Source organism: Microcaecilia unicolor, chromosome 9, assembly GCF_901765095.1.
Source record: "Microcaecilia unicolor chromosome 9, aMicUni1.1, whole genome shotgun sequence".
NCBI classification, from domain to species: Eukaryota; Metazoa; Chordata; class Amphibia; order Gymnophiona; family Siphonopidae; genus Microcaecilia; species Microcaecilia unicolor.
In genome coordinates this window covers 44,187,457-44,215,027 of record NC_044039.1, presented here as the reverse complement: position 1 = coordinate 44,215,027, position 27,571 = coordinate 44,187,457, and the positions used below count along the sequence as shown (strand labels likewise).

Here is a 27,571-nt window from a genome sequence, read left to right as displayed (position 1 = left end):
GCTTAAGGCACCTCACAGTGGTAAGAAGGATGCGTCATATTAATGACTGGTTCCACGCTACCCAGGATTTCTCAGTCAGTGACTTAGAGACTCGCCTTGAGGGGGATAATCGAACGGGGATGACCATCTCTAAGGGCATCCACGCGAAGGGGCGGGGCATCCCGTATTATTGAAACAAGATGGGCGCCCGTCTTTCATTTTGATAATACGGTCGGGGACACCCAAATCTCAACATTTAGGTCGACCTAAGAGATGGTCAACCTAAGAGATGGGTGACCTCAGTTTTCGGCGATAATGGAAACCGAGGACGCCCATCTCAGAAACGACCAAATCCAAGCCATTTGGTCGTGGGAGGAGCAGGCATTTGTAGTGCACTGGTTCCCCTGACATGCCAGGATACCAACCGGGCACCCTAGGGAGCACTGCGGTGGACTTAACAAATTGCTTCCAGGTACACAGCTCCCTTACCTTGGGTGCTGAGCCCTCCCAAAACCCACTCCCCACAACTGTACAACACTACCATAGCCCTTAGGGTTGAAGGGGGGTACCTAGATGTGGGTACAGTGGGTTTGTGGTGGGTTTTGGAGGGCTCACATTTACCACCACAAGTGTAACAGGTAGGGGGGGGGGATGGGCCTGGGTCCGCCTGCCTGAAGTGCACTGCACCCACCCAATGACCCTACTTAAATGCTTGAATTCTGCAACACAACATAACCTTAGATCGTATTGGACATTATATATTCCTTATTATCGTTGACCCTTATTGTACCTTATACCTTAACCTTACCTGACCCCTATTTCAGTCTATATTTGTTTACCCCTACCGGACTTGGCGTTCGCCTTTACGTTATTTTGTAAGCCACGTTGAACCTGCTAATGGGTGGGAAAATATGGGATACAAATAAATAAATGAAAACTGCTCCAGGGACATGCATACTGCTGTGATGGAGCTGGGTATGACATTTGAGGTTGGCATAGAGGCTGGGAAAAAATTATTTTTAATTTTTTTTTTTTGGGTGGGTGGGGGTTGGTGATCACTGGGGGGAGTAAGGGGAGGTCATCCCCGATTCCCTCCAGTGGTCATCTGGTCAGTTCGGTCACCTTTTCGAGACTTGGTCATGAAAAAAAAGGGACCAAGTAAAGTCGGCCAGATGCTCATCAGGGACACCCTTCTTTTTTCCATTATCGGCCGAGGATGCCCATCTCTTAACCATGCCCCCGTCCCGCCTTCGGTACGCTGCCGACACGCCCCCGGGAACTTTGGTCGTCCCCGTGACGGAAGGCAGTTGAGGACACCCAAAATCGGCTTTCAATTATGCCGATTTGGGCGACCCTGAGAGAAGGACGCCCATCTCCTGATTTGTGTCGAAAGATGGGCGCCCTTCTCTTTCGAAAATGCCCCTGCTAGTGTCCATTTTGACTGTCATCTTCACACAGCAGGTGGTAGCATTCCTTGATTAATTACCCAGCCTTTTCCAACTCAATGGGGCGTTTGAAAGGGTATTCTCTACTTGCTGCATGTGGTGACAGAGTAGAGGCACATTAAATCCTTCCCTGCCCTTCGCCAAGAATTTTCACTCCCGCTTTCAGATATCTTTTGTTTTCAACTATGCAATTTTGTTGCCTGCCTACCCTGGGTGGATTTGTCGGAAGATGCGCAAGAAGAACTGGCATCTGCATACATGTTGGGAGCACAGCATCTAGTGCCTCTCACTTTTTGTCACTGACATCTGAGAGATACCATGACCGAACATAATTATGCCCATTTTTTAAATTTAATTTTATTTTTATGTTGCAACATTTTTATTGACCAACCAATACAGAATTAGAGTTTGTACACATGAATCTAGAAAAGCAATTGTCGTCTGTGATCATTATCATAATCTAACATTATTTTCCCCCCCTTTTCACCCTCCTCCCCCCCCTACCCCTCCTCCCCTCTTCTTTCCAATGATACCATCCGATTGTTTTACCCTTCAACCCTCCCTCCCCTATCTCCCTCCTGGCTTGTGTTCTGATAGCCCGGAGAGATCCTTCCCCCCCCCCTCGCTGTCTGTTAACTATGAAATTTATGTGTGATCAGGGCTATCTTTAACCTTCAAGTTAGGGTGTCACATTATGCCAATTAAGTAGTAAACTGTGCCCTCTAGGGCTTAATGCCTCCAGATAAGGGCCCCATATCTTTTTAAAATGTACATATCTCTTCGGGGAGCCCCTTGCCTCCCGTGTTTCCCATGTTGCCAAAAGGTGTACCTGATTTCTTCAGTGCCAGTAAGCCGGCGGCTCCGGAGCCATCCAATACTGCAGAACAGTCTTCAGCGCCACCAAGCTCAGCTTACGGCATAAGGTGCGTGCCCTCGCTGAATGTGTCCTGAAGGCTCTTTTCTTGTCCAATACAAAGTGATCCCAAGTTCCCGTTACTGATGATCCTAGTATCCGGGACAGTGGCGTAGCCAGACTGCTGATTTTGGGTGGGCCTGAACCCAAAGTGGGTGGGCACAAAATTTTCTCTCTACCCCCCCTCCCCCAGCAAAGTTTAGTCACATTTTCAGTGAGCTTTCAGAGGCCAAAACCTCCTGCCTCAGGTCAGTATAATGCTGTTACGGTATCCTCTCCTGACCTAAGGAAGGAAGTATTGGTCTCTGAAACTTTATTAACACAGGTACCATATTACTTTATCCTAAATTAAAGATACAATTATTTTCTTTACCTTTGTTGTATGGCCATTTACTTTTTCTCATTGTGTTGCTCCCAGTCTCTAGATTCTGCTTTCCTTCATTTTCGCTGAACTCTTCTGCCAGGGTTTCCTGGCTATTTGTCATTTTTCTCTTTTTCTTTGCTTTCTTCAATATTTTTCTGCCTCTCTCTCTCTCTCTGTCCAGATTTAATTCATTCTTACTATCCATTCTTTAATTTCCTTCATCTACTTATGGCTTTTCATCTTTTTCTCACCCTTGTTCTCCCCATGCCCCTTCCTCTTATTCTCCAGTCTTTCACTACTCCCCTTTTCCATGCAGCAGCTCTCCTCTTTCTCTCCCCATCCTTCCAGTGTCTCCCCTCTCTTTCCCCATCCTTCCAGTGGTCTCCCCTCTTTCTTTCTGCATCCTTCCATCCATTGTCACCTCTTTCTCCCTACCCTTCCATCCAGCGTCTTCCCTCTTTCTCTCCCCATCCTTCCACCCATCTACCTTCTCTCCTGATCCTTCCATCTAATGTCTCTCTCTCCCTCCTTCTAACCAGTGTCTCTCTATCTCTCTACCCTTTTCTGTTCAGTGTCCCTTCTCTCTCCACATCCTTCCAGTCTCTCCCCTTTCTCTCTGCATCCTTTCATCCATCTCCCCTCTTTCTCCCCATCATTCCATCCGTTTTCCCTCTTTCTCTCCCCATCCTTCCATCCGTTTCCCTCTTTCTCTCCCCATCCTTCCATCCGTTTTCCCCTCTTTCTCTCCCCATCCTTCCATCCGTTTTCCCTCTTTCTCTCCCCATCCTTCCATCCGTTTCCCTCTTTCTCTCCCCATCCTTCCATTCGTTTTCCCTCTCTCCCCATCCTTCCATCCGTTTTCCCCTCTCTCCCCATCCTTCCATCCGTTTTCCCTCTTTCTCCCCATCCTTCCATCTGTTTTCCCTCTTTCACTGCCATCATTCCATCTGTTTTCCCTCTTTCTCTCCCCATCCTTCCATCCGTTTTCCCTCTCTCTGCCATCCTTCCATCCGTTTCCCTCTTTCTCTCCCCATCCTTCCATCCGTTTTCCCTCTTTCTCTCCCCATCCTTCCATCCGTTTTCCCTCTCTCTGCCATCCTTCCATCCGTTTCCCTCTTTCTCTCCCCATCCTTCCATCCGTTTTCCCTCTTTCTCTCCCCATCCTTCCATCCGTTTTCCCTCTCTCCCCATCCTTCCATCCGTTTTCCCTCTTTCTCCCCATCCTTCCATCTGTTTTCCCTCTTTCTCTGCCATCATTCCATCTGTTTTCCCTCTTTCTCTCCCCATCCTTCCATCCGTTTTCCCTCTCTCTGCCATCCTTCCATCCGTTTCCCTCTTTCTCTCCCCATCCTTTCATCTGTTTTCCCTCTTTCTCTGCCATCCTTCCGTTTTCCCTCTTTCTCCCCATCCTTCCATCTGTTTTCCCTCTCCTGATTCAGGCTCGCTAGCGCCAGCTCCCATTGCCGGCCACTGCTGCTTTTCCAGTTGAGCAGCAGGGCCGGCGCTACAAAAAGAAGAAGCGCTCAGCTGATTGAGCTGAGCGCCAACGCTAACGAGAAAAAATGTAAAAAAAAAAAAAAAAGCGGGGCACCACAGGCAGCCTTGGGGCATTGGCTGCTGGCTCTGCAGGCTCCTCCCGTCTCCCTACATCACTGTCCCTGTTTCGCTCCAGGGGCAGTGACGTAAGAGAAGGGAGGAGCCTGCAGAGCTAGCAGCCAATGCTCGAAGGCTGCCTGCGGTGCCGCGCTTTTTTTTTTTACATTTTTTTCTCGTTAGCATTGGCGCTCAGCTCAATCAGCTGAGCGCTTCTTCTTTTTGTAGCGCCGGCCCTGCTGCTCAACTGGAAAAGCAGCAGTGGCCGGCAATGGGAGCTGGGGCTGGCGTGGGCCTGGAAGAAAAGTGGGCGGGCGTGTGTGTGCGATTGGGTGGGCGGGCCAGAGGTGAAATTGGGTGGGCCTGGAGAGGTGTTCTAGCTTCCTAATACCCTCTCTTTCCCATTTTCTAAATACTGGATTATCTGTACCCGGTTGGAAGGTCGGATTCCCCCTTATTGCCAGCTGGTCAGACACCGTATAGCTCCCCCCCAACTTTCTCGCCAACCCTTTCCATACCTCCCTCATTGATGTGAGTATCACACAGCCTCTAAATTGTCACAGAAGTTGTTTCTGGGTCATATGCAACAAAGAGAGGAAATCGTATGGGGCAAAATACTCCCTTTCCATATCAGTCGGAGTATATATGTTGGTCTTACAAACCCAGTCCCCCAAATGACGTAGCAAACAAGCTTGGTTATACACATATAAGTCAGGGATTCCCAGGCCCCCCTGATTCCAATTCCCTAGCAGGTAGGAGAGCCGTACCTTTGGCTTTTTTGCTGCCCAACAGAAACTGCTGAAAGTTCCATATAGCCTCTTCAGATCTTTCTGAGTCAGACGAAGCAGCAATGTCCGCAGCACATAGAGCCACTTGGGAAATATCATCTGCATTAAATTTATCCGTCCTTTCAATGATAATGGAAGATTTCCCCATTTTTCCAAATGATTCTTGGTTTCTCTTATCAAATCCGTAATATTAAGATTATATAACTGCTCCAACTCCAATGTCAGTCTGATGCCCAGATATCTAAATAAACCATCTGCCCAAACTAGCGGAAATGCTCCTCCCCATATCTGTCTCACCTCCTCTGAGGAGGCCAACGCCTCTGACTTAGCCAAATTTATACGTAAGCCCGCAAAGTCGCCATATTCCCGTAGGATGTCCATTAAGGCCATAAATGATTCCCTCGGATCGGTCAGCAACACCAGCAAATCATCTGCAAACACTGCAATTTTAAAATCCCTATCTCCCACCCGCACGCCTCTCACTGAAACATTATCTGCCACGTCTCTAATAAAAGGATCCAGGGTTAAGACGAATAGCAAGGGCGATAGTGGGCATCCCTGCCTTGTTCCTTGAAGTATAGGAAAACATTCTGATTCTAAACCATTTACCAGAACTGTGGCTTGAGGCGCATGATATAGGGCTTTAACTACCGACATAAAATGCCCCCCAAACCCATATGCCCTTAGAGTGGTAAACATAAAGTCCCAGTGTACCCTGTCAAATGCTTTTTCAGCATCGAAACTGATGAGCATTGACGGGATCTTGCTCCTCTTTTGGGTCTTTATTGCCATCAGTATTCTCCTTAAGTTTTTTGCTACTGTCCTCCCCTCTACAAACCCCACCTGTGCCTCATGTAGCAATCTAGGTAACATTCCTGTCACCCGATTAGCCATTATCTTGGTTAGTATTTTTGCTTCCACATTTAGTAGAGAAATGGGACGGTAGGACTCTGGCTTAGATGGATCCTTGCCTGGCTTTGGTAGGACTACAATTTGTGCCGAGGATAACGTGTGCGGCAATTTCTCCACTTCCACCACTCTATTTAGATACCTGGTCAGCGTTGGTATGATTTCTTCTCCTAGTGTCTTATAAAATTCTATTCTAAGCCCATCCGGTCCCGGGGCTTTACCGAGTGGGCCCCTTGCTATCACCAGTGTCACCTCTTCTTCCTGTATTGGCCTATTCAGCTTTTCCAGGTCAATCTGCCTCAAAGTTGGCAGGTTAAGATTTTCTAAATAAAGATGTCCCGGCAGCCCCTGCTCCTGCGGTTTATCATATAGCCGGCTATAGAACTTTTGATAGACCCTACATATATCCTCATCTTTCCGCACTGCATTCCCCTGGCTATCCTTCAACTGGAGCACCCTTCCTCCTCCCCCTCTGGGCTTTGCCAATCGAGCCAACAAGCGGCCCATCTTGTTACCATGTAAATATAATTGGTATTTATAGTAGGCTTGGGATTTAGCTGCCCTCTGGTGCAAATGCTCGTTTAATGCCACTTGCAGTTCCATTAAACACGATCTATGAGCCGTACTATGTGTCTGACCAAACTGTTTACGGGCTTTGCAGATTTGCGTGCTCAGTCTCAAAATTTCTCTATTACGAGCCACCCTTACAATAACTGATTACTTCTCCCCTAAGTACCGCCTTCGCAGCGTCCCAATACAGAATTGGGTCACCTACATGCCCCCCATTTAAATTTGTATAATCCCGCCAACAACCCACAATTTTCTCGTTAAAGCGTATGTCTCTATATAGTTCCGTCGGGAACCTCCAACAGCCTCTGCCCCCCACCTGAGAGCTCGCGGACCATTCCATTAGCAGCCAAGCATGGTCCGATATTGTATAGGTCCCTATCTCTGCTTTAAGAACCTTGCTAAACAATCCTGTAGACACCAGCACATAATCAATCCTCGCTTGTGTGGAATGGGCTCTTGATAAGTGTGTATAATCTCTTTCCGTAGGATGGAGCACCCGCCATATGTCAACCAGGTCTAGCAGGTTCCCCATGTGGCGCAATCCCCTGTCAGATGCCCCCATATCTCTACGCATCCCCTGTGAACTATCTAGTTGTGGATCCCACACCGTATTAAAGTCGCCCCCCACCACCAAATGGGCCCCTGTGCAATTGAGCAGTTGATTAATCACACTAGTATAAAACTTTTTGTCATAATGATTGGGTGCATAGATATTACACAGTATAATTTTTTGGCCCTGCAGTTCCAATTCAATTAAAACAAACCTACCTCCCGGGTCTATGAATATTGGATGAATAGCGGCTGCCACCCCTCTACGGACTAACACCGCCACTCCTCCTTTCTTTCCTATGCAATCTCCTACCCACCATGTTTTAAGTTTCGTGTGTTCTGCTTGTGTAAGATGCGTCTCTTGCAGCAACACCACATCAACTTTATATCTCTGCAGTTGTAATATTTTAGATCTTTTTATTGGGGAACTAATGCCCCCGACATTCCAAGATACCAGCTTTACCATGAGCTCAACCCACCCAAGATAACAACTGTCCTGTTTCTGTAAACTCCATCTCCAGAGAGGCCTCCCAGCCAGCACCTCTCTGGTTTTAATCCTGCGTTTAAATTTCTTTGTCTTTCAAATAGGATCTGTTCACCCTTATCTGTTATAATCATTGGCAGCCTCTCACACATACTTTTCTTATTACCTTCCCCTCCCCCTGTTCCCCCCTTCCCCTCCCCCCCTTCCCCTCCCCCCCTTTCCAACCCTGCCTCCCCTTGACCTCTGTTCCCAGTATGGAAACTGTCACGTCTTGACGCCATCCTCCCCCTCCTACATCCAGCTTAACAAGCCCCGTCCCCACTCACCAACCTCTTCTCTTTTGAACTTAACAGTACTTACAACTTTTATTAACAGAACCCATTCAAACTATACACTATAAACTTTAAACTTTCTGCACAATTCCCACCCCTCCCCCTGAGTAGTGGGGGATAGAGAGAGGTAAATTATGTCTATGTCCCAACCTCCATCTCTCCAACCCCTAAGGCCCATGCAAAGTCTCCGTGATTACTTGTCTCCAGTATTCTCTGGTTGCTGCCTTTTGCTGCCAAACCTCCACTCCGATAAAGATCCCGTGCTTCAATTTCCCTCTTCAAGTGTCTCCTCTCAGCCCGAGCTGGTTGCCTGCTCTTCCTCCAACTGTGAGACAAACCTCTGCGCCTCCGCCACTGCTTCAAAAGAGTAGTCTGTTCCCTTATGAGTGATCTTTAAAGTAGCAGGATATATTAAAGCAAATCTGATTTTCCACTCAGAGTTTTGTACATATTGGCGAGAAAGCCCGTCTGCGCCCCGCCACTCCAGCTGAGTAGTCCTGGAAGCACAGGATCCGCTTGTTGTCATATGACAGTTGCTTGTCCACACGGGAGTGTTTCATTATGAATTGTTTGTGGGCAAAGTTGAGAATCCGCATGATAACTACTCGGGGTTTGTCAATGTGAGTCTTGTGGGGCCCTATTCTATGGGCTCTTTCCACCCTTACTGGGCCCATCTCCGCCGGAAATGCAACAGCTTTTGCAAGCCAGCGTTCAACCTCCACTGTTAAGTCCTTGTCTCTCACGCTTTCAGGGAACCCCACCAGCCTCAGGTTATTCCGTCTGGACCTATTCTTTAGGTCCTCCAGTTTTTGTTCTACAGACTCCATTTTCTTTTGCATCGTCTTTTGTGTCTCTTTCATCTCTGTCATTCTGTCTTCCACCTCGCTTGTCCTCGTTTGGAAGGCCACACACTCGCATGTCAGATCCTCCATCCGCGTTTGCAGCTGTTCCAGCTTGGTGCTTATAGGTGTTAATTGCCTCTCCGGCATCTCTTCCAGAACCGTCGACATTTCTGCGGTGATCTCTGCCACCCAGGCCGATGAGACTGTTCCCGCGGGGTCCGGGGGCGCCGCCATCTTGGATTCCGCCGATTTGCCTCAGAGTTTTTCTTTGTGCGTCAATTTTGTCGCCATCGGAGCCGTTTTTTTTTGTTGAGACTATTACCCCTGTGTGCTGCCTTTGTTCCAGTCTCGTTACATGCTTCTTTCGGGGCTGAAATTCAGTACGATTCTCGGAGGTTTAGGATAAGGGCCGGAGCGTCGTTCACTTGTGACCACCCTTCCTCATAGCGTCACGTGACCACCTAATTATGCCCGTTTAACGGCACTTTGGAACACAGATCTCTCCATTTCTTTGCTCCCAGTACAACTAAAAATTCGCATCCTCTCACTTAAAAAGCTCACTCCAGATTCCTCTCATTGGGAATTACAATACAAGTTTACACTTCGACTCTATGTGGCTCTGAGACAGGCCTTTCACATGGGTCTTTCTTCTACTGGATCCTGCTTAAAGTGTGGTGCTGCAGGAGTTACTTTGGGGCACATGTTTTGGACCTGCCTGGTGATTGCACAATTTTGGAAGATGTTGCTGCACAATGTTGCTCAGCTTTGGACAAATGGTTGGCATTATGAACCGCTTCTACTTTTTGATGTCTGACCTTGACATCCACAACTCCTGGTATGAAAGCATTTATATTGCGGTCCATACTTATGGCCAAAAAGGCCATTTTATTAAAGTGGCTTTCCGCACGAAGGCCTTTGGTGCAACAATGGCGTGTGTGAGGGGTCTTGCATATGGAGAGACTGGGAATTACAGATATAGCCTCCCCTGCAGGGCTGTTCTTCCAGTGTATTTGGTCCCCATTTTGGAACAGTCTGTCATCTACAGCTTGCAGCAGGTTATTAAATGTGTAAGGTTGCATATTACTGTATTAGATAAAGAGTGGATATGGGGGGGGGGGGGGGGGAAGGACTAGGGGAGAAGTAAGTAGAGATTATTTACTTATTTGTTACTAATTTCAGACAAATGTATGTTCTTTTGAGAGTTCTGCAGTTCCTGTTATTTGTTTAATAAAAATGAATTGAAACATAAAATATTGTTTATTAACACTAATCAGCAATGAAAAAAAATGAAAGAAATTGTACAGTATAGGGCATGACTGTTCGTCTTGTACAGCACAAATATAGAGCTGTATACAGTATTTCACAATACAACAATTGCACAAAGGCAGTGTGAACAAAAGTACAGAAGGGAGCAAAGGAACCATATTTACTGCATGTTCAGCCTCACTGGAGTTGTCTTCTACAGCAGGCAATGTAAACAGAAATGTAGAACTGAAGAGCATGATTGGAGCGCCATTTCTCAAGCTCACTGCTTTGTCTTCTCCAGTCAGTAACACTACAAAGCAGACATCAAGACAGCAGACCTGAAACGGGAAACTGTAAGTTCACAGGCAAAACAGATCTAAGAATGAGAGTAAGAATAAAGAAAGTGTTGTAAATGTCAATGAGCAAACAGGAATAGGTGTACATACAGTACTGCATAAAACTCATCGTGGAAAAGAATCTTACCATGGTTCCGTTTCTGCAAAAACACGGTCTCAGATCAAAAATGGTTCCCTGGCAGGAAAAGCAAGGTCTTAGCTCAAAACGTCTTTACTGTGCTTTCTTTAGCACTTCCTTTACCATCATCCAATGCTTAAACAAGCATTGTTAGAAGCAGTATCTCGGATCAAAAATGGTTCCTTCGCTGAAACAGTGGAGTCCCGGGTCCAAAACTGCTGCCATGCTATAAAAGCAAGGTCTCAGCTCAAAACATCTTTAATGGTTCCCTTGCTGAAAAAGCAGGATCCCGGGTCCAAAAATTGCTGCAACGTCCTAGGAGGTGAGAGGCTGATATGCACAGATGGATGATGGTGATGGTGTCCAAGTATCTTAAAGTAACAAAACAGCGTGACAAGGCAGTGGCTGTAGTCAGAAGGATGCTAGGCTGCATTGAGAGAGGCGTAACCAGCAGAAGAAAGGGTGTTGATGCCTCTGTACAAGTCATTGATGAGGCCCCAACTGGAGTAAAGACTAGAAGCGGTCCAGAGGAAGGCAACAAAAATGGTATAGGGTTTGTGCCAAAAGATGTATGAGAAGAGACTGGAAGACCTGAATATGTATACCCTAGTGGAAAGAAAGGACATGGGAAATATGATACAGACGATTAAATACTTGAAAGGTATTAATATAGAAACAAATCTTTTCCAGAGAAGGGGAAACGGTAAAGCTAAAGGACATGAATTAAGGTTACGGAGCGGTAGACATAGGAATAACGTCAGGAAATTCTTTTTCACAGAGAGGGTGGTCGAAGCCTGGAATACCCTCCTGAAGGAGGTGTTACAGACAAAAAACCCATGACAGAATTCAAATTGGCGTGGGATGAACACAGAGGATCTCTAATTAGAAAATGGATGATATAAAAAAGAAACCCTACATTTAAATGGCTGCATGTGCATATGTCGAGGGACGCTTAGATGGCGACTCTGGCTGTGATGAATTAGGGCTGATGCCAGGCAGACTTGTATGGTCTGTGTCCCATATATGGCAATCAGGTTTAGGATGGGCTGGAAAGGGCTTCAACAGCAACGTCAGTGGCTGGAACTTGACAGTCCTGGGCAGACTTTTACAGTCTGTATCCCACAAATGACAAGACAGGATGGAGTGGGCTTCAACAGCAATTCCAGTAGTTGGACTGAAAGGACAGGGCCGGGTGGACTTCTATAATCTTATGTCCCAGAAATGCTAAAGAAAAACCATGATCAAAGCATTTTACATCACATTTATTTTTGATTTAATCATGAGTTGATAATCAGTGTGACAGTTGGGCAGACTGGATGGACCGTTCAGGTCTTTATCTGAGGAAACTTCAAACAGCCCAGAATACAGCAGCCAGACTCATCTTCGGAAAACCAAAATACGAAAGTGCAAAACCCTTACGTGAGAAACTGCACTGGCTCCCACTCAGGGAACGTATCACCTTTAAAGTATGTACCTTGGTCCACAAGATCATTCATGGTGAGGCCCCCGCATACATGTCTGACTTAATAGACCTGCCACCCAGAAATGCCAAAAGATCATCCCGAACTTTCCTCAATCTCCACTTCCCTAAGTGCAAAGGCATAAAATATAAAGCACTGCATGCCTCAACCTTCTCTTATACAAGCACGAAATTCTGGAATACACTACCACGCAACCTGAAAATGATTTATGAATTAAACCACTTCCGCAAACTATTGAAAACTCACCTCTTTGAGAAAAGCTATGGCAAGAATCAAAACATATGAAGTCCTTACGCACTAACAGAGATAGGGCAATACACTCTCTTCTGATCTCTTTTCCCCTTAATCTCACCACACTTAAAACCCTACCCACAGATGGAACTGTTATACCCTAATGTTCTCTCGCCATTGTTCTATCGCCGATCACTTCCCCATTGTTATATTCTACTGTTCTATTCCCAAACTATGTTTGACTTTGACTTGTTTTCCCAAAACATGTATGACTTCGACTGTCTTCCCATAACTCTTCTCAATATAACCCATAACCATATTGTAACCAATGTAATTCCATGACTCACAATGTATTGTAAGCCACACTGAACCCGCAAATAGGTGGGAAAATGTGGGATACAAATGCAATAAATAAATAATAAATAAATAAATAAATGCCATACTATGTTGTTATGCTGTAAAAGCAAGGTCTCGGCTCAAAACTGGAAGAGAAGCCGCACACTTCTTAATGGCGATGAGGGGTGCTTGAAGGAGTATCAGCTGCAAAGCATGGTTCCCTTACAGAAGAAGCATAGTCTCTGCTAAAACATGACTTCCTTGCAGCACATGAAGCAGGAAAACAAGGAGAAGAGACACACTTCTTAACAGCAACGTGATTTTCTGCCAGTTAAGCTGTGCAAAAAGTAGGTGTGCCATGGATGCTGATGCATATGTTTATTTTGGCAGTGGAGAATTTGTTTAGGACAGTGTATCCAGCTGAATTCCTTCTGAAAATCATCCTCCCTATGACTGTAAACTTATTTTTTTCTGTAGACTTAAAGAACTACCAACCAAATAAGCCCCAGAATCATTACTGGCTTCAGTAAGGAATTAAAATACGAGTCAGCTCCAACTTTATATTGACTCTTGTAATGTGTTCAGGTTCAGCCTTGTATTCTGATATTTCATTATACTAAAATTGACCTACTCTACACCCAGGTGAAACAAGATCTTTCAAAAGTGTGGTTTTAATTTGTCATGATTTAAAAGATTTGAGAGGGCAGCCTTTATTGTACAGCCACTGGTCAGGGAAAGAGGAGGACATGGTTCCCAGTATTCCCATCCAAAGATTTTGGACTACTAAAACATTTCAGAGCCTCTCCTCTATTGGAATTGAGCCTATAATTACTTCATGGTGCTTTCTGCACTGTGCCCTTCATTGGATCTGGGTAAAAAGAGAGATTGAGGAATACAGATGAAGTAGAATTTGTTCATGTTCAGAGTGCATATGCAAGACAGATTAGGTATTCATATCTTCCTTGCCTCTGTTTTGCCATGTAAAGTAAAGGACATTTATTCATTAAAAATGCTACTGTTTATATACATAAGTACATAAGTAATGCCATACTGGGAAAAGACCAAGGGTCCATCGAGCCCAGCATCTTGTCCACGATAGCGGCCAATCCAGGCCAAGGGCACCTGGCAAGCTTCCCAAACATACAAACATTCTATACATGTTGTTCCTGGAATTTTGGATTTTTCCAAGTCCGTTTAGTAGCGGTTTATGGACTTGTCCTTTAGGAAACCGTCCAACCCCTTTTTAAACTCTGCTAAGCTAACCGCCTTCACCACATTTTCCGGCAATGAATTCCAGAGTTTAATTACACGTTGGGTGAAGAAAAATTTTCTCCGATTTGTTTTAAATTTACTACACTGTAGTTTAATCGCATGCCCCCTAGTCCTAGTATTTTTGAAAAGCATGAACAGACGCTTCACATCCACCTGTTCCACTCCACTCATTATTTTATATACCTCTATCATGTCTCCCCTCAGCCGTCTCTTCTCCAAGCTGAAGAGCCCTAGCCTCCTTAGTCTTTCTTCATAGGGAAGTCGTCCCATCCCCGCTATCATTTTAGTCGCCCTTCGCTGCACCTTTTCCAATTCTGCTATATCTTTCTTGAGATGCGGCGACCAGAATTGAACACAATACTCAAGGTGCGGTCACACCATGGAGCGATACAAAGGCATTATAACATCCTCACACCTGTTTTCCATACCTTTCCTAATAATACCCAACATTCTATTCGCTTTCCTAGCCGCAGCAGCACACTGAGCAGAAGGTTTCAGTGTGTTATCGACGACAACACCCAGATCCCTTTCTTGGTTCGTAACTCCTAACGTGGAGCCTTGCATGACGTAGCTATAATTCGGGTTCTTTTTCCCCACATGCATCACCTTGCACTTGCTCACATTAAACGTCATCTGCCATTTAGCCGCCCAGTCTCCCAGTCTCGTAAGGTCCTCTTGTAATTTTTCACAATCCTGTCGCGAGTTAACGACTTTGAATAACTTTGTGTCATCAGCAAATTTAATTACCTCGCTAGTTACTCCCATCTCTAAATCATTTATAAATATATTAAAAAGCAGCGGTCCTAGCACAGACCCCTGAGGAACCCCACTAACTACCCTTCTCCATGTGAATACTGCCCATTTAACCCCACTCTCTGTTTCCTATCCTTCAACCAGTTTTTAATCCACAATAGGACATTTCCTCCTATCCCATGACCCTCCAATTTCCTCTGTAGCCTTTCATGATGAAGTACCTTGTCAAACGCCTTTTGAAAATTCAGATACACAATATCAACCGGCTCCCCTTTGTCCACATGTTTGTTTACTCCTTCAAAGAATTGAAGTAAATTGGTCAGGCAAGATTTCCCCACACAAAAACCGTGCTGACTCGGTCTCAGTAATCCATGTCCTTGGATGTGCTCTATAATTTTGTTTTTAATAATAGCCTCTACCATTTTCCCCGGCACCGACGTCAGACTCACATGTAGCATTCAGATTTTAAAAAAGTTTTTTCCTTGTGCCTTTCCAGTGATATATTACATTTATTGCCAATCATTTGAGTCCAAATTTTGCTAATATTTATTGCAGTCATGGAGGAGTGTTTGACATAAATTTGTATACAGCCATGATTATATAGTTTCATGCATCCTTCTTGCAAGACTTACTAATTTGTTTGCCAGAAACAAAAAAACTACCCTATAATACTAATATGCAAGTTGATCTTGTGTATAAGTTGGTATGCTTTCTTGGCTCAAAATTGCCTACAATTACATTGACTCGTTCATAAGTCAAGGTTAAAATTTAAGGATTCATCTTCCCTTCCCTATCCTCCATGCCAATTATCTCCCCTCCCTTACTGCCCTCACCATTCTGTCACTTCTCAGTCTCCAGTCTTTTCTACAGCCCAATCTACTTCCTCTTATATACTTTATTTTATGTGTTTGTACAAGTAAAATGACACTGTGATGCAATGGGACATGCACATAATCAATACGTATTCACTTTTGCTGGTGTTCATAATTTGTTCTGATATTTTTATGTATTTATTTAGATTTTGCTCACACCTTTTCAGTAGAAGCTCAAGGTGAGTTACATTCACCTGGAGGGCTCACAATCTAAGTTTGTACCTGAGGCAATGGAGGGTAAAGTGACTTCCCCAAGATCACAAGGAGCAGCAGTGGGATTTGGACTGGTCACCTCTGGATGTCAAGACAGGTGCTCTAACCACTAGGCCATTCCTCCACTCCACTTTTTTCATTAGGTCTGATGGTTTCATGTTCAGCTCATCCAGATGTCCAGTATCTCTGCTTCACTTCATTTCCCTATTCCCTTTGAAATCATTGTGGCAGACACTGTATTTCCCAATACTTTCACATTCTTGACATGATGTCTGATCATCTCCCCCCCCCCCCCCCAATTAAACCTGGCAGTAGTACAAGAGGTGCTGAAGTGCATCTTCTCTCTTTGGACGTTGGAGAGCCAAGTCCAATCGTAGGAGCTGTAAGATTACCTTTCCTGGGGGGAGGGGGAGGAGAGGGAAGGGGAAGATGCTGGATATGTGGGAGGGGGGAAGAAATTGGGAAGGGAAGCTAGATACCAGGGAGGGAAGGGGATTTGCTGGATGATGGGGGTGGGTGGAAGAGGGGAGAGGTGACACCCTGTCAAACTTTTTAAGCACAATTTTTGTGGCCAGATTGGTGTACAGCCTAGTTCAGAAAATAGAAAAGAATGCCAATCCAAAAAGTAAAGACACAATCAAACCTTTGACACAAACAACTATCCAGAACAGTTCTTCAATCATATCAAGTCACTCCGTTTCAAATTCAGGTATCTGACCCTGCCTGCACCAGTCCCAAATGCTTGGTGAAAAAAAAGGTTTTAAGTTTAGATTAAAATTAATTTAGAGGCTACCTCTCACAAATTGTAACAGCAGGACGTGCCTGTTATGTACTAGGAAGGGTCAACAAGGCAGAATTAGCTGACCTGAAGGCCTGAGAAGGACAAAAAAAAACTGTAATAAGGAAACCAAATAAGTTGGTGTGCCTCCTCGCAAGGCCTTATAAGATAATAGCAGTATCTTATATAAAGGCCTGAACTCTACCAGGAACCAATAGTAATTAACATGTAGGGGTGTGATGTGCGTCTGTCAGCCTACTCCCCCCAACAACCTAATGCCAGCATTCTGCAAGGTACGCAGTCTCTAACAAATTAACGGGCAGTTCCCGAATAGACCATCTTACCGTAATCCAACTTTGAAATAACCAATGCATGCAAAGAAAAATATGTAGATTGGCATTATCAAAATAAGGCTGTGCTAATCTAAGTTTCTGCAGAACATAAAAGCCTGACTGAGACACCCATGAAACCTGTTCAAATCTTAACTAGGAGTCCAAAACAACCCCTAAATAGCGAAAGGAATTGCACAATATGATCCACCCTTCCAAGAATTGTGGAATCACTGATGGTCTTACCAAATGACCTGCCAGCCAATAAGCTTTAGATTTATCCACATTCACTATCAAACCATTTTTTGCCAGCCAGTCTGCTAAAATACTGAAACAGTCATTCATTGGCACTAAATCAGGTAAGCGTGGATCACAATAGCTTACCAGCAAAATATCATCTGAGTAAACACAGACCTCAACAGACTAAGCCTGAATCATTCTAATTAATGGAGCTAAAAACAGGTTAAATAAAACTGATGATAGTGGCGAACCTTGAGGAACCCCGCTCAATACTTTGTACACACTAGAATGTTCTCCCCCTTCATGAACAAAAAAAGTCCACCCAATTAGAAAAGATGCAAACCAAGCCAAGTCTCGGTCTGTCATCCCCAAGGCAACCAACTTTTGTATCAGTACCCGATGGTCTAGTACATCAAAAGCTGATGTCAAGTCTAGAGAAATCACTAAAGCAACTTTCCCACAATCTAACTGGGATCTAACATTCATTAGCAAAAAGTCAGAAGCGTCTCCATTCCATGGCCTGATCTAAACCCTGATTGATATGGTCTAAGGGCTTCTCTCACTTCTACATAATCTACCAATTGAGGTAACACTAATTCTATATATTGCATAAATACCTCAGTATCAAACCGGTTTACAATTAACAATTTCAGTAAACAATATTAGACACATAATTCCACATAATAAAATCGTCAGCACATCAGTGAAAATGCTGTTGAAACAACCAAGTGGTACATTTGATTTCTCCATAGCATCACTATAGTAGATTTAGAGTGTATCCACTGCTATAATATGCACTGCTTTACAATTAAACATATACAGTGTTCCAAATCATCCAATTCCAGATCATCTTCCAAGTCCAGAAGGCGCACAGCTTGACATTTTTCTGTATAGTTTGACAGAGCACATATTCTACATGAATCCATAGGTCTGTCCAAATCTGGGAAAGAGGAGACGTCCACCAGCAGTAAATATATATTCCCTATGCATGGTCATACGTAGGGCAGCCTGCAGATCAATTCTTCCAAATTTTGTGTACTCATCCAGGGTGCATATAAAGTCTGTGTGTCATCTTATAGTGCAACTCCCCAAGTGCAATATTTTCTCCAGGTGAAACCTCATCCCTACCCTCCCCCTCTCGAAAATTTCCAGATGTATAATCTTCTGCTATATCAGTAACCCATTTTTATATGTTGTGCTAGAATGGTGCCAAATGATATTTCTTTATGAATTCCGCATATTATTTCCCTATTAACCCTTTATATGCCTCATCCTGTGGCCAAAGTTTTTCAAAATCACTAAGTCCAAATACCTGGGTATTGAGCTATGAGTGAATGCATATAATACTTTCACATCCTTGACATGATGTCTGATCATCTCCCCTCCCCCCCCCCCCAAATTAAACCTGTCGGTAGTACAAGAGGTGCTGAAGTGCATCTTTTCTCTTTGGACATTGCAGGAGCTGTAAGATTACCTATTCTTGGGGGAGGGGGAGGAGAGGGAAAGGGAAGATGCTGGACATGTGGGAGCAGGGAAGAAATTGGGAAGGGAAGCTAGATACCAGGGAGGGAAGGGGATATACTGGATGATGGGGGTGGGTACCTGGGGCAATGGAGGGTTAAGTGACTTGATCAGCGACACAAGGAGCTGCCTGTTCCTGCAGTGGGAATCGAACCCAGTTCCCCAGGACCAAAGTCCACTACACTAACCATTAGGCCACTCCTCCATTCCACTCTTTAACGCTGTTGTTGTGTAGGTACACAGGTGGCACAGTCTAAAAAGAATTGTTACACATTAAAAAAAATTCAATCTTTATTGATAGAAGTGTTTCAGAAACCGTCAAATACATGATGATATAAGAATATAAAAAAATGAATTCAACAGCATATCTGGGGTTAAAAAGGTTTGGACAAGTTCATAGAGGAAAAGTCCATAGTCTGCTGTGAGATACACAGGGAAGCTGCTGTTTGCCCTGGGATTGGTAACATGGAATCTTGCTACTGTTTGGGATTCTGCCATGTACTTTTGACCTGGATTGGCCACTGTTTGAAACAAGGTACTGGACTAGATGGACCATTGATCTGACCCAGTATGGCTATTATTCTATATAATAATTCTCGCCTCCAACGTTCTAAAGTAGCTGCCTGTGTCCGTGGCTCCTGGAGTTGCTGAGCTAGGCTCCGTAGTCAGGCTGATGTCACTCACAGCTGATTCCCAGGCAGGGGGAGGAGTAGGGAAACACGTGCCCTACTCCTCCCCCTGCCTGGGAATCAGCTGTGAGTGCGCCGCTCAAACATCAACTCCGCACATCAATACCCCCCCCCCCCCCCCCGAAGCACATCAACCCCCTCGCCACCCGCAGCTGCCACTGGTAACGCTGTCCGGCCGCTGCTGCTTCTCCTGTTGAGCAGCAGCAGCCGCTACAAAAAGAAAAGAAGCCATAAATGTTTTTAATCCTGAAACACAGCACCGTAGTCAGCCATCAGGCATTGGCTGTCGGCTCTGCAGCCGCTCCTCCTCTCGCTTCCACGTCACTGCCCCTGGAGTAAGACCCCGGAGGAGCGCAGCGACGTGAGAGGTGAGAGGAGGCGCGGCTGCAGGTGCCGCTTTTCAGGTTTAAAAACATTAATTGTTTTTTTTCTTTTTGTAGCGGCCGCTGCTGCTCAACAGGAGAAGCAGCAGAGGCCGGACAGCGCTACAAGTGGCAGCTGCGGGTGGCGAGGGGATTTGATGTGCGGTGGGGGGGGGGGGGGTCGCTGGACATGGGTGGCTGGAGGGGAGGGGAGGGTCTCTGGAAATGGATGGCTGGAGGGGGGGGGGGGGGAGGTGGTCCTGAGACCAGAGAGGTGGGGGTGGGGAGGGGGACCCTGCGAGAGGGGGGGAAGAGGCACACACTCACTCACTCACTGTCTCTCACATAACTTTCTGACACACTCTGTCTATCACACTCTTATCTCTGTCACACAAACACACACACACACACTCTGTCTCTCTCTCATTCTCTCTCTGACACACACACTCCATCTCTCACGCACACTCTCTCAAACGTACACACTGCGAGGAAAACCTTGCTAGCACCCGTTTCATTTGTGTCAGAAATGGGCCTTTTTTTTAACTAGTGTTCTTATAATATTCAAAATACAGGAACAGGCTCAACAAATGTGCTCTGTCAGGCTTCGCTCATGCTACTCCCTTTTGGAGCTCGTAGGGTCACCCTGCTTTAAACAATAGCCACTGCAGCTAAATACCCCAAACCATATTTGGCTGTAGGAAAGGAATTGAAGCCCTGTTGCCTTCAGTGTAAACTTCTGTTTTTCTAAATTTGGAATCAAAACACATTGTGAGTTTCTGTTTCCCCCCCTTGGCTCTATCATAGGTCCAACAGTGGCCATCTAAAGTGTCTTTATAAAGTACACCAAGAGATTTAAAAAAAAAAAAAAAAAAAAAGGCAAACCAACCAACCCTAACTTATGTGATGCTCCTTTGTCATGGCTAATGATATAAAGGTATATGGAATTATTTTGACTGTTTCTGTATTTCTCATGTACATCAAACCTGTTTTTGTATATGAGTTGGGCACACAAACACACATGTTCAACACTCTCTGGATCTCATTCAGTGAAAATATACTCTGTTGATATCAAGTGAGAAAGTCCTTTCTGAATAAATCTTTGTCTGCTGTGCTGGGCTGCTGTGATCTGCTTTGTAATTTTTCTAATGGGATTCTAACACCTTAATGTTTTCAAATTCTTCGATAATTTGTTTTTAACAGCTCTTATTAATAGGGTAATTTTGTGCCATAATGGAAATGATGTAACCATCAACCTGGTATTTGAATGGTCATCTAGGCATGAAAAAGCAAAATATTTTGATGATGCAATTATTAAAACGGAGTTCTTGCTGTGACTGATTTTCTCTGTATCTTTTGTGTGGTTGTGGTGGTCTTTTTCCAGATTGGTCAGGTGAAACAGGAACTGTCCCGGAAGGACACAGAACTGCTGGCATTGCAGACAAAGCTTGAGACCCTCACCAACCAATTCTCAGATAGCAAGCAACACATTGAGGTGCTAAAGGAGTCTCTCACAGCCAAAGAACAGAGAGCTGCTATATTACAGACTGAGGTACAAACATGACTTTATTTTTAATTCACTTCCATTTTTAAATGCAAAGTTCAAATACAGGAAAACAAGCCCCCAGTTTCTATATATGGCGTTCAAAGATGTGTGCCAAAATTTGTGCACAATCCTGAGATGTACATCTCTATTGCATACTGAGCCAATTAACTCCAGTAATTGAATGCTAACAATTGACATTAATTGGCCTAGATTGGGAGTTGCATCTTGCGCTCTATTCTATAAAATTGAATGTACCAAATTCATGACATGCAATCCAAAAGGGGGAGGGGCCTGGGCAGGTCAGGGGCGTTCTCCTTAGATGTGTGCAGTGTTATTGAATCTGGGGGATACACACCTAACTTGCATGCAAGGATTTACACCAGGTTTTAGTTTGCATACATCCTCGTGACCAAAGTTTGGCATGGGAATTAAGTGCTATTCTGTAAACAGCATGCAACTTGGAGTGCCAAATATTCTTTTTCATAATGCATTGAAAACTTACTTTTTTGAACTTGCTTTTGGGACTTGAGGGTAGTTTTTTTTTCCTGTGGTAAGAGATTGTTTTTAAGTCTGGATGTTTTAATTTTATGCTTTGTATGAGTGGTATGTAAGAGTTAGCATGCTGTAGTATGGGGGTGTATGCGCTGTGTGACTGTTCTTTCCTATTTTAATAATAGCGTTCCTTTTCTATTTTCTGGAATTTTGTATATGTAAACCGCCTCAATTTGCCTGAGTGGTAGGCGGTATATGAAATTAATAAACAATAAATGATTTATAGAATAGCACTCCGTGCTGATTTTCTTTGGCGCCATTTTTTCAGTGTCATTTACTTAAACTAGTCCAGAATGTATTGGCAGAGAAATACCCGTTTTTCCTACTTATCATAGTAGAGCACACTGCACAGCTTCTCTTCCACTCTGCTAAGGACCTTCCTAATTTGCCTCATGTTTTCTTGAATTCTGTGACTGTTTTGGCCACCATCCCTCAACCTTGGGGGCTGTTCTGTATTCTGTGATCAAAATCAACCCACTCCAGCCTTCTATAGAACTTAGTACATATTTGACTATCTGTATATACAGCCCCTGTGTACTTCAAAAAAGCTATAAACTGCAGTTACTAAAGACTGAGCTTCCAATTGGCTCAGCCCAGAGAGTCTGTTTTTAAACTGGATATGTATGTTGTGGGGATTAGGCAAGGTCTCTCTTCTGTAATCATCTTCCCTCGGCAGGGACCTCATTCTTTCACCAATATTTTCCAGACACAGATTGTGGGGCTGATGTAATAAGCCATGCATTAAAACTGAGCACTGCGTTGCTGCACACTGTTCCCTGATGCATATATTAAAAAAATGTATATATATAAGCAGTAAATACATTGTGGGTCTTATTCTATAAAGGTTATGCTTCTAAATTTATGAGCAGAATTTAAGCTCCTAAATTACAAGCATAATCTATGCCCCAAAATAGATTACACTCATAGTAGAAGAGTAAATTTAGGCGCATAACCTTTATAGAATAAGGCCCTGTATGCAAATAACATGCTCACAAGAAAATGGAATGTGTGCAAATGGCAGAAAAATTCATGTTTTGTGCAGAGATTGTTCACGGACCTGGAGAAACATTGCATAGAATATAATGTGTGATTATCAGATTGTATATTAGATTATGTGCATATCTGAACTGCCAGATTTATTGGTATGTTTATTGGATGAGAGTGCAAGAACAGCATGGGTGTTCAGTCTCCTATCCAATCACATTTTAAATTATCAGTGATATGAAAAAAGAAAAGATCAAACTTCACCTCCTGCTATTGTGTCTGTTGCTTGGATACTGGATCCCCTGATGATGGCTTGAGTCAGTGGTACCTGGTCCTCCTTTCTTCTCTCATTGCCCTAGTTTCTGTAGTCTGGTTTACAGATTCCTAAATTGACCTGCCCCTCTTCTGGATGGATCTCCACTGTGATGTAGGACCACTAGTGACAGCATGGGGCGTGTGAGTCAATGAAGGTTTACAGGGCTTCTCTTTCTTGTATGGACTTCCTGTTAGACTGCAAACCTATGCACAGTATTGCGGTCTGTTAATGCAAACTGACATACAGGGTCTTGTTCTTAATGCTGCAACTTCTGCCTTCATGCTTTGGCGAAGTGGGTGGAGGAGAAGGAAGTGAATGAGAGGGGAACACAGTGTGCCTGTGAGTCAGTTTACAGGCCCTGTTCTCCCAGCAAGGGGTCTGTGAGTAAGTGAAGGTTTACAGGTTCTGCTTTGGAGAGATGGGAGGACAGTAGGGGTGTGCCATCTTTTTAAAAATCTGGAGTCATGTAAATTTCTTTAAAAAAGGAATCATACTGGATAAAATGTTGGAAAGCACTGGTGTACCCTGTCTCTGTTCTTTATCTTTTCCGGTAGAGGCAGTAAAACAAGAAAAAAGAGGTGTGTAGTTCATGCAGACACATGAAAATAGAAGGCAACTGAAACAGCTTTTTTAAAAAAATTTTTGGCCAAAACTGAATCTTAAGCCAAAATTCACTGTTTGGTTTCAGTTGAAACAAAAAACTGCCACTACTGCATCGAATCAGTACTACAGCCTGGCAGCCGTTTTGACAACAGACACGACATGATGAGCAACTGGGTATTTCTCCAGCCCCCAACTATGCCACTATGTTTGGGGGAGGGGTGTTCCTTCTATTTGGGAAGAGATGAGGAGGGAGAGGGGGCACCTTCTGTTTGGGTGACAGCTATTGGACACGGCATAAAGTTTTGTTTTCACCTGAAATTGCATTGGCTGCTTCGGTCAATTGGCAAAAAGTTCTATGTTTATACTGATGATGTGCAACTACTCATACCTATTGAACTAGATCTACCCACAGCTTTGAATAAACTGACTGATTGTCTAACTGCAACTCAGGGATGGGCAAAAAGCAGCAAACTCTGCCTGAACCCAAGCAAAATAGAGATTCTTTGGGTACATAACACAAGTGGACAAGTACCTGATTTCAAAATACCTTTTGGGGGTATGAACTCCCCCCCCCCCCCCTCCGACCTAAAATCACAGGTCAGGAACCTTAGGATACTGCTAGACTCATCACTCACTCTGATTCTGCAAAATCAAACAACTTTTAAAAGTTCTTCACTGGTGGCAACTACAAAATTTTTATTTATTTATTTATCTTTATCTATCTATTTATTTATTTGTATCCCACATTTTCCCACCTTTTTGCAGGCTCAACGTGGCTTACATAGTTCCGTTTACAGCGTTAGCCGGTTCCGGTCTGAACAAATACAATGTATAACGAATACACAAGGTGATGTTGTGGTAGAATGAGGTACATGTATGATAGGTATAATTGGGGTGAAATTAGAAAGGGGGAGGAAGAGTCAGGTAATGTTCATTCCGGTCTTTGGTTACGTTGTGTCGCAGGTATCCAAGTATTTTTATGTTGGGTCAGTGGGGTATGCTCTTCTGAACAGGTCTGTCTTTAGTGCTTTCCGGAAGTGTAGGTGGTCGATCGTAGTTCTTACTGCTTTTGGTAGTGCGTTCCATAGTTGTGCACTTAAGTAGGAAAAGCTGGATGCATAGGTGGATTTTTTATTTGAGTCCTTTGCTGTTTGGGTAGTGGAGGTTTAGGTATGATCTTGCTGATTTTGTGGTGTTTCTGGATGGCATATATTGAAGAGACTAGTCTGACCACAGTGGTCCATGCCATGATAACATCATGACAAGGCTATTGTAATGCCCTGTACACTGGTCAAATCAAAAAGAGCCTGTATCAGCTCCATCTAATTCAGAATGCTTCAGCCCAACTGATAGAACACTGCAAGCGGCATGACCACATCACATCCTTCTTGACAAAATACACTAGCTACCAGTACCTTACAGAGCTAAATTTAAAACTCTGTGTTTGATTTTCAAGGTCCTCAGATTAAAATGGGCCAAAATACTTAAAGAATAAGTTAACTATGTACACATCTTTGAGACCTCAAAGGTCCTTTCAAGGATCATTGCTATCTGTACCCTTATCAAAAGAAATTGTGTAAATTAACATTAACTGATTTAATGATAATTTGTGCAACAAAGGGAAAAGCTGCGTGTAATAATATTTTTTAATATTGAAAATTAAAAATTCCATACTGGCCAATCCTATTTTAAAAGATTGTGTGTATATATGTATGTATGTGTATATGCGCGTGTGTGTGTTAAGTGCACGTCTGATAAGCGCATGCTCTGTTTAACTGCGTGCCGTACCTCGGTCCCGTTTTTGGCGGCGTCATTTTCTGTGGGGACAAACTCTGCATAAGCGCGCATGGAATATGGAAGCCGATTGGTGCATGACAACCAATGAGATTTCAAATTTACCACGCCTTTAACTGCCACAGGCAGAATAACCGAAAGAAAGTTGTTAGTGTACACTGGAGTCGTTGCGGCGGAACTGTAAGACTTTAACACTGGCTGAACGAATAGAAGTTCTTAAAAAATTAGAAAACAAAGTCAAGCATCTATTGCTAAAGAATATGGTGTCAATCCCAGTCAAATTTCACGTGTCCTGAAGCGGAAAGATCAGCTTCTGGAAGACTGGCAAAACAATATAAATCCACACAGGAAACGTAAAAGGGCGGGAAAAGCTGAAGAGGTAGAAAGATGCTCTTCTTCGGTGGTTTTCTCGAGTCAGGAGCAGACAGTTTCCTGTCAGTGGTCCACTGCTTATGGAGAAAGCTAACCAGCTAGCTGAAAGTCTTGGACTAACTGAATTCAAAGCCACGGTTGGATGGTTGGAAAGATGGAAGAGTCAAGAAACAGCATGATGAGAAACAAGACGCTGATGACTTTGGTACTGAAAATTGGGTTGTTTCAGTTCTTCCTACCATCTTGAAAGAGTTTGTACCTTGTGACATTTTCAATGCTGACAAAAACAGTCTCTACTGGCTAGCGATTCCTGATGGAACACTTGCATTCAAACATGCTGAAACTACTGGATGTAAAACGTCGAAGGACCGACTGACAATCCTCCTTTGCTGCAATATAACATACATAGTAACATAGTAAATGACGGCAGAAAAAGACCTGCATGGTCCATCCAGTCTGCCCAACAAGACAAACTCATATGTGCTACTTTTTGTGTATACCCTACTTTGATTTGTATCTGTCCTCTTCAGGGCACAGACCGTATAAGTCTGCCCAGCACTATCCCAGCCTCCCAACCACCGGCTCTGGCACAAACCGTATAAGTCTGCCCAGCACTATCCCTGCCTCCCGCCACCGGCTCTGCCACCCAATCTCGGCTAAGCTCCTTAGGATCCATTCCTTCTGAACAGGATTCCTTTATGTTTATCCCACGCGTGTTTGAATTCTGTTATCGTTTTCATTTCCACCACCTCCCGCGGGAGGGCATTCCAAGCATTCACTACTCTCTCTGTGAAAAAATACTTCCTGACATTTTTCTTGAGTCTGCCTCCCTTCAATCTCATTTCATGTCCTCTCGTTCTACCGCCTTCGCACCTCCGGAAAAGGTTCGTTTGCGGATTAATACTTTTCAAATATTTGAACGTCTGTATCATATCACCCCTGTTTCTCCTTTCTTCCAGAGTATACATGTTTAGGTCATCAAGTCTCTCCTCATACGTCTTGTAACGCAAATACCTTACCATTCTCGTAGCTTTTCTTTGCACCGCTTCAATTCTTTTTACATCCTTCGCAAGGTACGGCCTCCAAAACTGAACACAATACTCTAGGTGGGGCCTCACCAACGACTTATATAGGGGCATCAACACCTCCTTTCTTCTGATGGTCACACCTCTCTCTATACAGCCTAACAACCGTCTAGCTATGGCCACCGCCTTGTCACACTGTTTCATTGCCTTCAGATCCTCAGATACTATCACCCCAAGATCCCTCTCCCCGTCCGTACCTATCAGATTCTCCCCGCCTAACACATACATCTCCCGAGGGTTTCTAATCCCTAAGTGCATCACTTTGCATTTCTTCGCATTGAATTTTAATTGCCAAACCTTAGACCATTCTTCTAGCTTCCTCAGATCCTTTTTCATGTTTTCCACTCCCTCCTGGGTGTCCACTCTGTTACAGATCTTAGTATCATCCGCAAATAGGCAAACTTTACCTTCTAACCCTTCGGCAATGTCACTCACAAATATATTGAACAGAATCGGTCCCAGCACCGATCCCTGAGGCACACCACTACTCACCTTTCCCTCCTCCGAGCGAATTCCATTCACCACCACGCTCTGGCTTCTGTCCGTCAACCAGTTCCTAATCCAGTTCACCACTTCGGGTCCTATCTTCAGCCCATCCAGTTTATTTAAGAGCCTCCTGTGGGGAACCGTGTCAAAAGCTTTGCTGAAATCTAAGTAGATTACGTCCATAGCTCGTCCCTGATTCAACCCCTTGTCATTGGAAAGAGCAAACAGCCCAGTTGCTTCAAGAAAGTTAAGCGACTTCCTGTGTCATACGA

The 27,571-nt window shown here is 44.1% G+C and overlaps 1 protein-coding gene across 1 annotated transcript in view; it reads left to right on the top strand.

The window, feature by feature from the left end:
• ERC1 (ELKS/RAB6-interacting/CAST family member 1) overlaps positions 1-27,571 on the top strand; it is a 503,932-nt gene that overhangs the window by 184,208 nt on the left and 292,153 nt on the right. Inside the window, 1 exon segment of the mRNA XM_030214918.1 lies at positions 20,946-21,113. Coding sequence (XP_030070778.1) covers positions 20,946-21,113 — 168 coding nt within the window.